Source organism: Acinonyx jubatus, chromosome E3 (genome assembly GCF_027475565.1).
Source record: "Acinonyx jubatus isolate Ajub_Pintada_27869175 chromosome E3, VMU_Ajub_asm_v1.0, whole genome shotgun sequence".
NCBI classification, from domain to species: Eukaryota; Metazoa; Chordata; class Mammalia; order Carnivora; family Felidae; genus Acinonyx; species Acinonyx jubatus.
Window position 1 is genome coordinate 25,388,532 of NC_069398.1, and position 12,820 is coordinate 25,401,351.

Genomic DNA, 12,820 nt, shown 5'->3' on the forward strand with positions numbered 1-12,820 from the left:
TCCCAGGTCGGCTGTTTCCCAGATGACAGGCACCCTCGAGGGGCGTCCCCCGTGTCTCAGACGGTGCCAGAGGCCTCGCCGGCAGGCCCATCGGCACTGCCCACCTGCGCTGACATTTCACCGCACGCAGTCCACCCGGCGAGGTGACATCAGGCTGCTGTGGAGGCTCTGGCCTGCTCGCCTTCAAAAGACCTCTCACTGGGGGCGCCTGGGCAGCTCAGTCGGGTAAGCGCCCGACTCAGGATTTCGGCTCAGGTCATGATCTCGCGGTTCGTGAGCTCAAGCCCTGCGTCGGGCTCTGTGCTGACAGCGTGGAGCCTGCTTGGGATCCTCTCTCTCTCTCTCTCTCTCTCTCTCTGCCCCTCCCGTGCTTGTACTGTGTTGGTCTCTCTCAGGATAAATAAACTTAGAAAGAATTTTAAAAATAAAATAAAATGACTCTCATTGTTCTACAGGCCTTGGAAGTGACCACCCCAACCAGCTCCGGGTGGGCCCACAACTCAAGGATTGGCACGTCCCCATAGCCAAGCCCGTCCTCCAGAGAGGGGTGCTTTTCTGTGCTGTGACAACATTATTATCATTATTTTCAAGAGGTGAGCCACTCTCATGGCTCCCCCATAGAATGACATTCAGTGAAAAAGAATGAAAAGGCATTAGATACCTTTTTTTCCCCCGATTTTATTTTTAAGTAATCGCTACGCCCAGTGTGGGGGTTGAACTCACAACCCTAAACTCAAGAGTCACACGCTCTTCCTACTGAGCCAGCCAGGCACCCTGGTATTAAATACCTTTTGGAAGTTTATCAAATGTTCATTTATTTTGAGAGGGAGAGAGAGAGAGAGAGAGAGAGAGAGAGAGAGAGAGAGCATGTGCACGTGGGGCAGGGGCAGAGAGAGAGGGAGAGAGAGGATCCCAAGCAGGCTCCACACTGTCAGCAAAGAGCCTGATGCGGGACTCCGAACTCACAAACCGCGAGATCACGACCCGAGCCGAAATCAAGAGTTGGATGCTTCACCAACTGAGCCCCCCAGGCGCCCCCTAAATATGTCTCAGTCCCACCCTGTCAGCATCTGCCCCTTTATTCCCACCTTCCCTCGGAACTGGATTTTTAACTGGTTCCATGGCCTTCCAGACAGGATGCTGCTGCCTCCGACCCGATCCAAATGCTGCCACCCTCCCCTGGTGGCAAGCGCTCCGCCAGGCAGCGTGACAGCTGGAAAGGGGGTCCGTAGCAGCCTGTGGAGTTTACTGAGCATAAGGGGGGGAAAGGGCTCCCCCAGATGGCCTGGCCTAAAAGCCCAGAGGCAGCGGAGCCTGCTGCCTTCCGTGTGGAGTGGCAAGTCCATTAGGGGCTCCTGGCCGGCAGGCAAATGGATGCGAGTGACTGAGTCCTGCTACCTGCCCCTCCCTCCCCAAACAAACGTCTTCGGCGACACCCATCACAGAAATCACTGAGTACACCGAGCAGCACCCCCGGCTCATCGCAAAGGCACAGGGGTGCAGAGAGCAGGCCAGGCTGGCCACAGAGGCAGAAGAAAACAGGTTGCCTCTGGGGTGACTGGGCCCAGACGAACTCCTAGCAACCTTCCTGGGCCATTAGAGCGCATTTTGTTGACCTTTCCCGGGGAGGCTGCCGCCCTCGGCACTAATGTGTCCCCAGGCTGTGGCACGCAAGCACCTGTGTTCTTGCTCCCCGAGCGCTCTGCCCATTAGGGCCCCCGAGCAGAGTAAACCACCTGGCCCTGGTCTACCGGCTCAGAGGCTGGTCGGGGCTAGGGCTGGCCTCTGAGCCCCTTCTGGGGAGCAGCGGGGTTCCTGTGGTTCCCGCTCCCCCTGGCACGTGGGGGCTCAGTCTCTCACGGTCTCTGAACAGTGTCCGAGAGGAGATTGCCCCGGCCGTGTGTTCTGTGTCTTCAACGAGGTTGAAGTTCCTAGTCTAAATCACTTTATGCTCACGACAGAATTATTGCAAAGGGAAACAGTTCCAAAAACTGAACCTACATCTGACCCGAAGGACTCTTAAAGGTTTGAGCAGAATCCTTCAGGAACATTCCTCTTCACGACAAGGTGGTAAGACAAACATCCACGGGACAAAGGCACGGGACTCAGAGGGAACACGGAGCTGGGCTCCCGGCTGCTCCCCGACTTGGCTGCGTCTGCCAGGTCGTTTGTGGCACCAAGAGGTCGGCTCCCCCAGACACCGTCCTGGGGCCCAGGGCCCATCTGCCAGCCTGTGCGCCCCAACCCAACCCGGTCCTGACCCGAGGGGCACAGGGCGAGGGGCGGCACTGCCTGCACACAGAGCCCCAAGTTCGGGTCGCAGCCCCTGCTTCTGAGTGGCCATGAGACGGGGCAGCCCCCTTGACCCCTGAAGTCAGTGAGCCCGGCTGAAGGCTGGTGGGGGGTGGGGGGGCTTCAGGGGGTCCTGAGGCCAAGGGAGAACAGCAAGGTGCCCAGCACGCCAGAGAGCTGTCCCCTCAGGCAGGCAGCGACGCTGGCCCGGAAGGCCACACTGCCGGGTCGGTGGGGCGTGTGCCCCAGTGGCCTGTTCCCACGCCCACGGTGCCGCCATACAGGTCGGAGGGTCCCGTAAAGACCTGGGCGGTGAGTCCCCGCCTCTCCCCACCGCCGGGGACCTCCAGCTCCAGCCCCGGGCCCTCCCAGAGGGCGGCACGGAGAAGAGACCACCGTCTCCAAGTCAGACACATCAGAGTCTGAATCCGGGCCCTGCTGCTTCCTGGATGAGTGGCCCTGAAGACGTCACTGACCCTCCCTGAGCTCTGAGTGTCAGTGGGCGGCAGGAAAACCTCCTGGAAAGCTTCCGGAAGGAGAGGGTTTTGAATCAGGTGGCTCTGCAGTCACTCCCTGGGCCTTCGCACTGTCGGAGGCCAGGCTCTGGGAGCCTAACAGCAACAGACTCAGTGCCATTGTAGGAGCTACAAATAAGGCTTTACTGGTTTTCCTCCCTTCTTGGAATGCTTTTATTTTTTTTTTAATATGTTTATTTATTTTGAAAGAGAGAGCACGAGCAGGGGAGGGGCAGAGAGAGAGGGAGACAAAGAATCCCAAGCAGGCTCCGTGCTGTCGACACAGAGCCCCATGCAGGGCTCGATCTCACGAACCATGAGATCATGACCTGAGCTGAAATCAAGAGTCGGACGCTTAACCGACGGAGCCACCCAGACGCCCCCACCTTCTTGGAATACTTTTAAAATGATAGAACAGTCCCCCCCCCCACCCCGAAGATTAGTAAGAAAACACAGTTTTTAAAATAAAAGTCGCCTGTAATTTAAAAGACAGTGAATGCTGGGGTGCCTGGCTGACTGTACAGAGCCTGCTTGGGATTCTCTGTCTCTCCTCTCTGCCCTTTCCTCACACACACACACACACACTCTCTCTCAAAAATAAATAAACATTAAAAAAAAAAAAAAGCGAGTGCAACTGAACAGACTAGAGTGAGGTCCAACTGCCAATAAGAGGCTGATCTGATCTTGAAGGAATCCAGCCCCGCTGCCCCAAACCTGGTTCCTGCCACGGCCCTCCCCAGAGCCCAGCCCGACACAGAGCACGGGAGGGGCCAGGCCCCCAGCACCACCCTCCACAGTGCTCTCCTTCGCCGGCCCCCCCCCCCCGAAACCTGCAAACACGCAGGGCTCGGGACACGTGCCAGGGGAGGACGACGGTCTGGCAGCCATCAGGGGGACAGCCCGGGGCGTCCCCTCCCCAACCACACGGGTGCCCCACTTGCTGAGTAGGGAGTCTGCGGAGGCGGCTCCGGTCTGAACAGCAGGTGGCCCCAGGCCCCGGAAGCCTGCCGATTCCAGCTCCCCAACGGATGCCAGAGCCCAGCCATTTTTCGCTGGTACAGTGATCAGATTTGCAGTTTTATCTCGTGGCTGACCGTCACTCCGATGCAGAGGACAGGAGGGCAGGTGGGGAGTCATGCCGGTCAGCCATCCAACACCCAGCTGCTCTACCGCGTCCCCAGCTTCCCCTCGGAGTGAAGGCAAGCGGGGCCTCTACCTTATCGATGCTCGCATCACCTGGCCCGCCACCCGCTGGCCACAACCGGCTGTCCACTCCTCCCACGTCACGGGAATCCCAGGCTCAGGCGAACAGGCGCGTGAGCAGTGGGCAGCCTGCAGACAGCTCTGGTGCACAACCATTTGTTCCCAACCAGCATCAAGCCTCAATCCTGCCCTGTGTTCTTAGAGACTGCATACATGGTTTTTATAAAGGGGTCAGGGCCTGCCGAGGTCACAGGGGGCCAGGACGGCGGGCAGCCAAGGGAAAGAGCCCCTAAAATGCTCAAGTGCCTCCAAACGTTTTGCAGGGGGGTTTGGATGGGCAAATCCTCATTATTTGACCTAAGTTAGAAATTCCTTTTGCATTTTTACATGTCGTTTCAAAAAATGCTTTACACAATTTCAAAATGTATTTTTTTTTAATTTTTAAAAAATGCTTATTTTTGAGAGAGAGAAAGCATGAGCAGAAGAGGGGCAGAGAGAGAGAATCTTAAGCAGGTTCCACACCCACTGTGGAGCCCGACATGGGGCTTGATCCCATGACCCTGGGATCATGACCTGAGCTGAAATCAAGAGTCGGATGCTCAGCTGACTGAGCCACCCGGGCGCCCCTCACAACACATGATTAAAATCCAACGTTCACAGAAAATACTTTAAGCCGAGCACGCACACACACACACACGTGCATACACACACGCTTTCTATGCAGAGCCTGCTGACTGTTTCCAGAAGGGAACATAAGAAACCAGTGCCAGCGGCTGCCTCCGTTATAAGAGATGGGGGGGGGGGGGGTCTCATATTTATAATACCTCTTGCAGCACATACGTTTGTGCTGTTCTCAAAAATACCAACAGCTTTTTCGGTTTTCAGGAGAACTTAGTAAACAACACTGAGATAAACTACAATTTAAGAGAGAACCTTTCTCCTCTTTAATTTTGAAACGAGCCTTTTTTGTGTAATTGCATCCTCCCCCTAAGAAAAACTTATTTTTTTCACTCTGCTGGCTGTGGTTAAGGCACTCTATGAAACAGCCCGCTTTCCTCCGAATTCGCTGTCAAACTTTCCTCTGCACAGGCCTCTGGGGACGGCCCCTGGCACAGCACCTTCTTCATCTCGAATCTCCCCCTCGCGGGGTGGGGGGCCGGCCTGCGCCCACTTCTCTCCCAGGCACTGGCGCGTCGTCTCCCCGCTCCGCGTGCCCACGGCCAGCCTCCCACGAGGCTTCTCCCAGGGCACCGTGGGACTGGAAGTCTCGGCCGGGCGGGCCGCTCACTCAGCGGGCCCCAGGACGGAGCCGAGGGCAGCGAGAAGCTGGAGCCGGGCGCCGGCTCGGGCTCCTCACCACGGCGCGGCCTCCCCTGAAGCCACGGCGCGGTGGGGAGCGGGTCCCCGCACCACCACCCGGTGGGGGGGGGGGGGGGGCCTCCCTGTGGGCGTGGCCTGAGCCCACCCATGCAGCCTTACCCTCCACGGGAAATACTGGTCTTCCAGGCGACCGATGCCCAGGCACCCTCGGATGTTCTTGCCCCACACAAACAGCTCTCCTCTGTCTGCAAAGAAAGGAAAACGGTAGCTCGGTTGGGGCCAGGCCAAGGGCAAGTCTCCAACAGGGGGAAGGGTCATGAGAACAGGCTTTCTAGGCACCCACAGGGCCCGACGTGAAATCTCAATTTCTCCCAGGCGTTCACGCTTTCTTCTGAAGGGAACAGTTTACCACCACCAGAACACGGCCAAGCCCAGACCCGCGCTGTGTCCGTCACGTGGGACGCTGGCACACGCGTGGGGCTCTGGCCACAAGCCCACTCTTACGCACACCCCGCCTCAAATCTCGAAAGCTGAGCACCCTCAATCCCCGGTCATGCCCTGGCGGAGTGAGGAGTAGGGCGATGTATTCCTTGCCTGGGTTTCTCTCTCTCTCAGGAGCATCTGGTTGAGAGCTACAAAGTGACCAGAGCCTCTCTGGGCCAGGTCTTCGTCTGTGTGCTGGGAGCTGGGACACAGCAGTGACCGAACACACACACAGTCCCTGTCCTCATGGGGCTGGAGCTAGACACAAACAAATGAGCAGAACTCACTGTAAAAATGCAGGTTTACAAACCGTAAAACGTGCCGTGAAGGAGGACAGACAGGGTGCCGTGGAGGACGGCCGGGAGACAGAACCCAGACGGGAGCTCTGGGAATGCCAACCTGCCTGACGGAGCCCCAGCCCTAGCAGGGCACCGCCCAGAGCCCAGTGCTCGCTTTAGACTTCCGTACACACCAGTTTGGGGTGCTCTGTGACACAGAGAAAAGGCTTTGGTCACGGGGACTAGAAGAAAGGCCGCAGAGAAGCCGGGACGACAATAATCTGGTCTGATTAAATAAAGAATCCTTTCGTTCCGAGCTGGCAGATCCCCCTGATCCGACCATCCTCCTTGGTCCTCTGCCCTCAGATGCGATGTGTTCAACAGACGCAGTCAGTCTGGGCCCCCAAAATGTTAGCAGACCTCAGGGTAAACCCAACGCCGACTCCCAGCTGGGCCCGGGGGCAGGGCAGAAACCCAAACTCCAATGCCCACCCCCCCCCCCCCCCGCTAGGGACGGTGACCCCCACGTGGAGAGTGGCCAGGTCTTGGGGGAAATCTAGACGGGGAATTCACTTCAAGGTGACCCACGATGGCCACACGGCACGACCACAAACAGAAAACAGTCGCCCCCAGGCTCACACTCCGTATGGATTTCCGGGCAGGCGACTCTGCACACAGACGCAGAGGCCTGAAAACATCCTGTGCGACACATCTGCACTGCCTCCAGAATCCGTCCACACCGATGCTTACTTGCTAAAAGCAAAATGAGCTTCAAAAAACTCACGTGACTCAAGACGACCCAAACTCACCGTCCCAGCCCAGATGCTTAAAGAAAAAAAGAACACAAACCAGCCAATTCCTAACCGCGAAACGAGAAAAAGGGCTTCTAATTGCAAAGAAACCGCGAGTCTGCTTGAGAATCACAACACGAAACTCAGTTCAGTCTTCCTATTTGACTAACGTGGGCAAACTGAACCAGCAGTCGCTGTGGTTCAAGGGAAGCACGCAAGCTAGGGGGCCACAGAGGAACCGGATGCTTCACGGCCTCGTAGTCTGGCAAACCTGCGCGCAAACCCCGTCTCGCCTCCCCTCGGTCACGCTCCTGCCAGCCCTCTGGGACACTCGGGCAGACTCACCTCCACAAAACCACAGGAGGGCCGACAGATCTGCCTCTTGCCACCCCACACGACCGGTTCCTAATTACCCGCCGTGGACTCGCCAAACCTCCGCCGGTTTCCGCCGGCATCCCCAACACGCTCGACGGTCCCTCTCCCACCACCGCCTGGGATCCTCTTGAGAGAACTCACTTTAACGTTAACCCGACCACAAACCAAATGAACCAAAAACACAACTTTGGGATGAAGAGAAGGTACACATCATACGTCCCCAAGCCAAGCAACTCTGGATTAGCTGCTCTCTTTAATTATCCACGCGGAAGCATCACCCCACTGCCTGGGGAGACAGCTAAGCTCTGCCCGCCTTTGGGGCCACACGGGCCTGGTCACTTACTGGTAAGGGCGGCAAAGTGGCTGAGGCCGCATCGGATGAGGGAGACTTGGACTTCTGGGTTGAACTCCGTCAGGCCAAAGAGGGTGGGTGGAATCATTTCTGGAAGTGCAGTTTCCACAAGGTTTGGTCCTTTCCCAAGAATTCCGTAGCCCCAGACAAAAACATGTCCTTCTCCTACATTACAGCAAAAACAACGGTCAGTAAGTCAAATCAAGTGCAGCCCGCCCTCATTAGAAATTCAGACTGTACCACCAAGACGCATTATGTCCACATGGATTTTTTCTTCCCCCTCCTTGCTTGGCAAGAACATATGGACAGATACTTAAAATAATGTTTCTTTTCTCCTCTTTCTAATTCTTGCTTGTGGCGAATGTCTAGCCGGCTAGCCCACCTCAGGATACAAATTTCCCACATCTTGAGGGTCAGCTGGATGGGCCCAGCTCGTCAATCACGCAGAAGCCCCATGAGCACGGGGGAGGCCCAGAAGGATGGTTTTCCCCACACTGACACTCTACGTTTCAAACGGATCGGGAGACCAAGCCAAGTACACAAAGAACCTCTGGCCCGATTTCTGCAAGTCTTAGAAACGATTCTTTTCTTCATAGAAGTTTTTAATGCTCATCAGCGACCCTAGACGCTTAATCCCAGGGGCACAGGCCTCGGCATCCAGACCCTATGGCCCTTCTCCTATCTGCCTTTGTCTCCCGGCACAGCCTCGCTGGGAAGGCAGGGCTGAGTCTCTGGCCGAGGCTGAGGGAGCGGGAGAGACAGCTCGGCCCCTCCGGAGGTCTGCTGTAACGGGCCAGAGTGACTGTGCCCTGTCGCTGTCGATCTGTCCACATCTGAATCACGACTATTACCTCCTGCCAACAAGTCAAGCTCTCCCTCTAGTAACTGGGCCCAGTCTAGCTGGACCTTCCCAGGGCCACGCTGCCCTCCCTCCCTCCCTCCCTCAGGCTAAGGTCTGTGGCTGTGACGCCAACGCACCCTGACCCTTCTCCCGCCCAACCCACTGGCCGTAAGAGGGTCTCACCATTTAACACCGCACAGCCTGTGCCACCGCACGCGGCCTGCTTCACCCTGCCCACTCCTGAGAAGGGCAAGCACCGGGGCACGTTCACCTGAAGCAGAGCAAGAACCACGCTGTTAGGAAGGCAAACTCGGGAATGTTCTGTCTTGTGGACAAAGCACGGAAGTCCCGGTTTGTTCATTCAATCTACAAATATTTCCTGAACGTCCAGGATAAACTAAACATCTAACTGGGCACTGGGAATTCGACAGGGAACAGGAGACTCGGGCCCTCTCTCAGAACGGAGTCTGGTGGAGAAAGCAGAAGCCGGTCAAAATTAACATGAAATTAATCTGCGCTGAGGAGAGTCCAGGGTCTCTGAACGTCGGGGAACCTGATCTAGTTTGGGGGTAGGAGCGGTCAGGGAAGGACCAGGAAGGCTTCATTTGATCCTGTGACCTGAAGGATGAGCAGAGCTAACCAGGCAAGGGGAGAGAGGACATCCCAAGGAGTGGAGATGGCACGTGCACAGGACACCTTCGGGGAGTCTGAACAAGGTCGCAGTGGCTGAGCAGACGGGGGAGGGGAGATACGGAGCATGAGCTGGCGAGGAAGGAGGCCAGATCGGCAGGCCCGTAGGCCACAGTAAGGAGCTGGTCTCTATCCTGAGCACAATGGGGAGCCAGCAAGGGTTCTGGGTAGAGAGGCAATGTCAGGGGATGTGGGAGCCAGTGGAGGACCGGGATGTGGGGGATGTGCCTGCATTCCCTGGTGGATGTACCCAACTCACAGCGCCCAGGGACGGCCGAGTGGAAATGGCAGGTGACGCTCACAGATGCGTGACCCTGAAGAACAGTGTGGGCCCAACGTGTGAGCTGGGGAGTCACTGGCACACAGCCGGTAACTGCAGCCACGGGTGCGGGTGAGACCTCTGAAGGGACCGGACACAAGGAGAGGACCTCCAACATGTAAAGCCCGGCACAGGAGGAGCACCAGAAAACGAGGCCAAGAAGAAACGACGAGGGAGTCGGGAGGGTACTTAGGAGTCATTAGAGGGGCCCAGGGAGGAGTGTTTTAACAGACAGTCAACAGCTCATGATCAGGGTCAAATGCTGCTGCGAGGTCAAGATGGATAAAGGCTGGGATATGTTCTCCAGAGTCTTGGCTATTATGTGAGCAACATGAAGGCCCTGGTAGCCCAGTGAGAGGCTCTCTGCCAAGCAAGAAGGGTGGAAGCCAAGTGGAATGGACTGAGGAGTGAGGAGAGGGAGACAAGAAGTGAATGTGGCTCTGAGAGTTGGCCCTAGAAGTGGAGGCAAGGGTGGGTGGAGATAAGGGGTGGGGGTGGGGGGGAGTAAAGATGGGGGAAGGGGCAGGGTGGGTAGAGATGGGGGAGGGGTGGGGGTGGGACAGGGGTGGGTAGATATGGGAGAGTGGAGGGGGAGACGGCGGGGGGGGCGTGGAGATGGGGGAGGGGGCAGGACTGGGTGGACACCAGGAAACCCACACAGAGCTTCTACAGACAAAGGCCACAGGGGGTCAGGTGTAAGGATGGCTGGGGAGGGACCAGTGGAGAAGGGCAGGTTGAAGCTATGGGGAAGAAGGCCCAGTAGATGGAGCAAAGCTCCTGAGAAGGCGGGAGGAGACAGGACCCGGGCCCAGGGCGGGAGGCGCCTTCCCCCAGCCCTACCCCCTGCTACAGAAGGGGTGGGCCTGGCTGGAGTGTAAAGGGCTCGGCGTGGGAAACTGGGAGCACTCCCATCTGACAGCACGTGTTTTCTCTACTAATCGGGGGCCAGACACGACACAAGGGTCGGGGGTTTAGAGGATGAGGTGCTGCCCACTTAGCTCTCCAGCAGGACTTGGTGTTGGTGCCTCCACCGAGGCTGAACCCCGGAAAGACAGACCTGAAGTGCTTCAGTGGCGGCCACGAATCTTTTCGGAGGTACTTTCAGATGCGGACAGCTGGAGGCTGACAGCCCCTCAGCTGACTCAGAAGGAACAGGCGGCCTCACTGATCCAGAAAGCGCCTGCCTGGACGAGGCGAGGCGGTCAGAGGGTCTCTACCTGCCCGTGCTCTGGCACGACGCGCTCGGCAGACACCGAGGAACACGCCAGCACAGGGCCTCCGGGAACACCCCGCTGCCGTCACCGACAGGACGAGGCTCGGGCCACGGTTAGAGTCGGGGCCGCGGTGGGCTGCTTCCAAGACCCGCGCCCCCCGCCCCCGCCACGCACACCCGAGTGTAACCCTGCCCTCGTGTGGGGCTGGACCCCCCGACTGGCTTCCGACGAGCAGAGTACCGGGGAAAGCAAGGCGAGGCCACTGCCAAGACTAAATTATGAAACGCTGGCTTCGGTCTCGCTGGCACTCTCTCGCCCTCTCCTTTGCCTGCTCTGATGAAGGCAGCTGCCATGTTGGGAGCTGCTACACGGAGAAGCCAGGGACCAAGGGAGCCTTGGCCGACTTAGTAGCTGGCTAGCCACCAGCAAGCAACTGGGGCCCCAGTCCAACAGCCCACGAGGATCCGCCTCCTGCCGACAAGCACCGGGGTGGTCCTGGAAGCGGGGCTTTCGCCCGCGGAACCCTACGATGCCTGCAGCCTTTGGGGGACCAGGGCCAGAAGACCCGGCTAAGCCACCCCTGGATTCCTGACCCACAGAAACTGTGAGGTAATGAATGCGTGTTGCTTTAAACCCCTAAGTCGGGGTTTAAACATATCGCTGACATGCAGCGATAACAATGCCACGACACCGGACGTGTCCCCCACAGGAAGGCCGCGGGAGCCATTTTTCTCAGGACCGGTAGCAGGAAGTGCAACACTCTTCCCGAAAACAGCATTTGTTTGTCTTATAGAAACAAAGAATCATTTACATGGGTACGTTTTCTTCTCTGCTTTGGCTACTAGGAAGCTCAGAACCAAACCTGCAACTGCTTCTAGCCGCTGTGTCGGACCCCATGGAACACGTTCTCCTCATCTTCTTCACTGGCTTTTAGTTTCTCTCCGTGCTGATCTCTTTATCAATATACATTTAAAACCCTCTGTACCTTGTCAGCAATTTGGTGATATTAAGGAATAAAGTATGTTTTTTAAATAGTCCTTATCTTTTTTTTTTCAGTTTACTTATTTATTTTGAGAGATAGACAGTAAGGCACAGGCAGAGAGGGGAAAGAGAGAATCCCAAGCAGGATCCACGCCCAGCATGGAGCCTGACGCGGCACTCGACCTCACGACCTCGAGATCATGATCTGAGCCGAAATCGAGAGTCAGACGCTTAACGGACTAAGCCACTCTGGCACCCCAGTCCTTATCTTTTAGAAATATGTATGGAGACTTTTATGGATAAAATATGATGTCTGACCTGAGCCTAGGTGGCTCAGTCAGTTAAGCGTCCAACCCTTGGTTTCGCCTCAGTTCACGATCTCATGGGTTGTGGAGTCGGAGCCCCGCCTCGGGCTCTGGGCTGACGGTGCAGAGCCTGCTTGGGATTCTCGGTCTCCCTCTGCCGCACTCGCTCTCAAAAATAAATAAGTAAACTTAAAATATATACACAGACCTGGGATTTACTCAGAATAATCCAAGGCAGAGGAGCAGATGGCAACAAAAACTGGCCATTAGGGCAAGGGGCTTTTGGCTGGGGGGCAGGGGAGGGAGTGCGGCAGGTAATGAAACTGTTCTGGGATTAGCCCACTGCACAACCTGGGACTCCGCTAAAACCCACCAAATTCTACACTTGAAAATGGTGAATTACATCTGTTTTCTTCTTTTTAAATGGGCCATTAGTTGGAAATCGTTGAACACGGGTGAGAGATACAGAGAGATTAATCATGCAGGGAGCTCTACTTTTGGTTTTTATTTGCAATTTCCCTTAACGTTTAAAATCCTGCCGTACTGTACGGACTACGGGTAACTCCCTTCAGTGAGGAGGAGGGCGCGGTGACCGGAGAGGCCACGGGCAGTGGCTTCTGAAGTACTGTGAGTGTCCCACTGCTTGCGGCGAGGGGGCGGGGGGCACAGGCGTCCTCATCCAGGTGCACACTCGGGATCTGCACCCTTTTGGGGCACACATGTTACACTGCAATAAAAAAGCACAGGGCGACCCCACGGGAATGACATGAACAGCCTTGTACCCCTCGTGAGACAGGGTACACGGCCACACCTATCAGCCTGCTCTAGACCAGGACTATCGCATCAAAGGGTTGATAACGA

General features: G+C 56.7%; 1 protein-coding gene across 4 annotated transcripts in view; it reads right to left on the reverse strand.

The window, feature by feature from the left end:
- The window catches only part of RCC1L (RCC1 like), a 33,254-nt gene that overhangs the window by 757 nt on the left and 19,677 nt on the right, over positions 1 to 12,820 (reverse strand). For 2 of the 4 annotated variants that reach the window (XM_053213677.1, XM_015075013.3), the window contains 3 exons: positions 8,634 to 8,721; positions 7,601 to 7,774; positions 5,490 to 5,575 (listed from right to left, as the gene is read on the reverse strand). In XM_053213677.1, coding sequence (XP_053069652.1) covers positions 5,490 to 5,575; positions 7,601 to 7,774; positions 8,634 to 8,721 — 348 coding nt within the window. Of the gene's footprint in view, positions 1 to 5,489; positions 5,576 to 7,600; positions 7,775 to 8,633; positions 8,722 to 11,315; positions 12,687 to 12,820 lie in introns of those variants that run through there. The other 2 variants (XM_053213678.1, XM_027041887.2) reach the window with 2 other exon arrangements.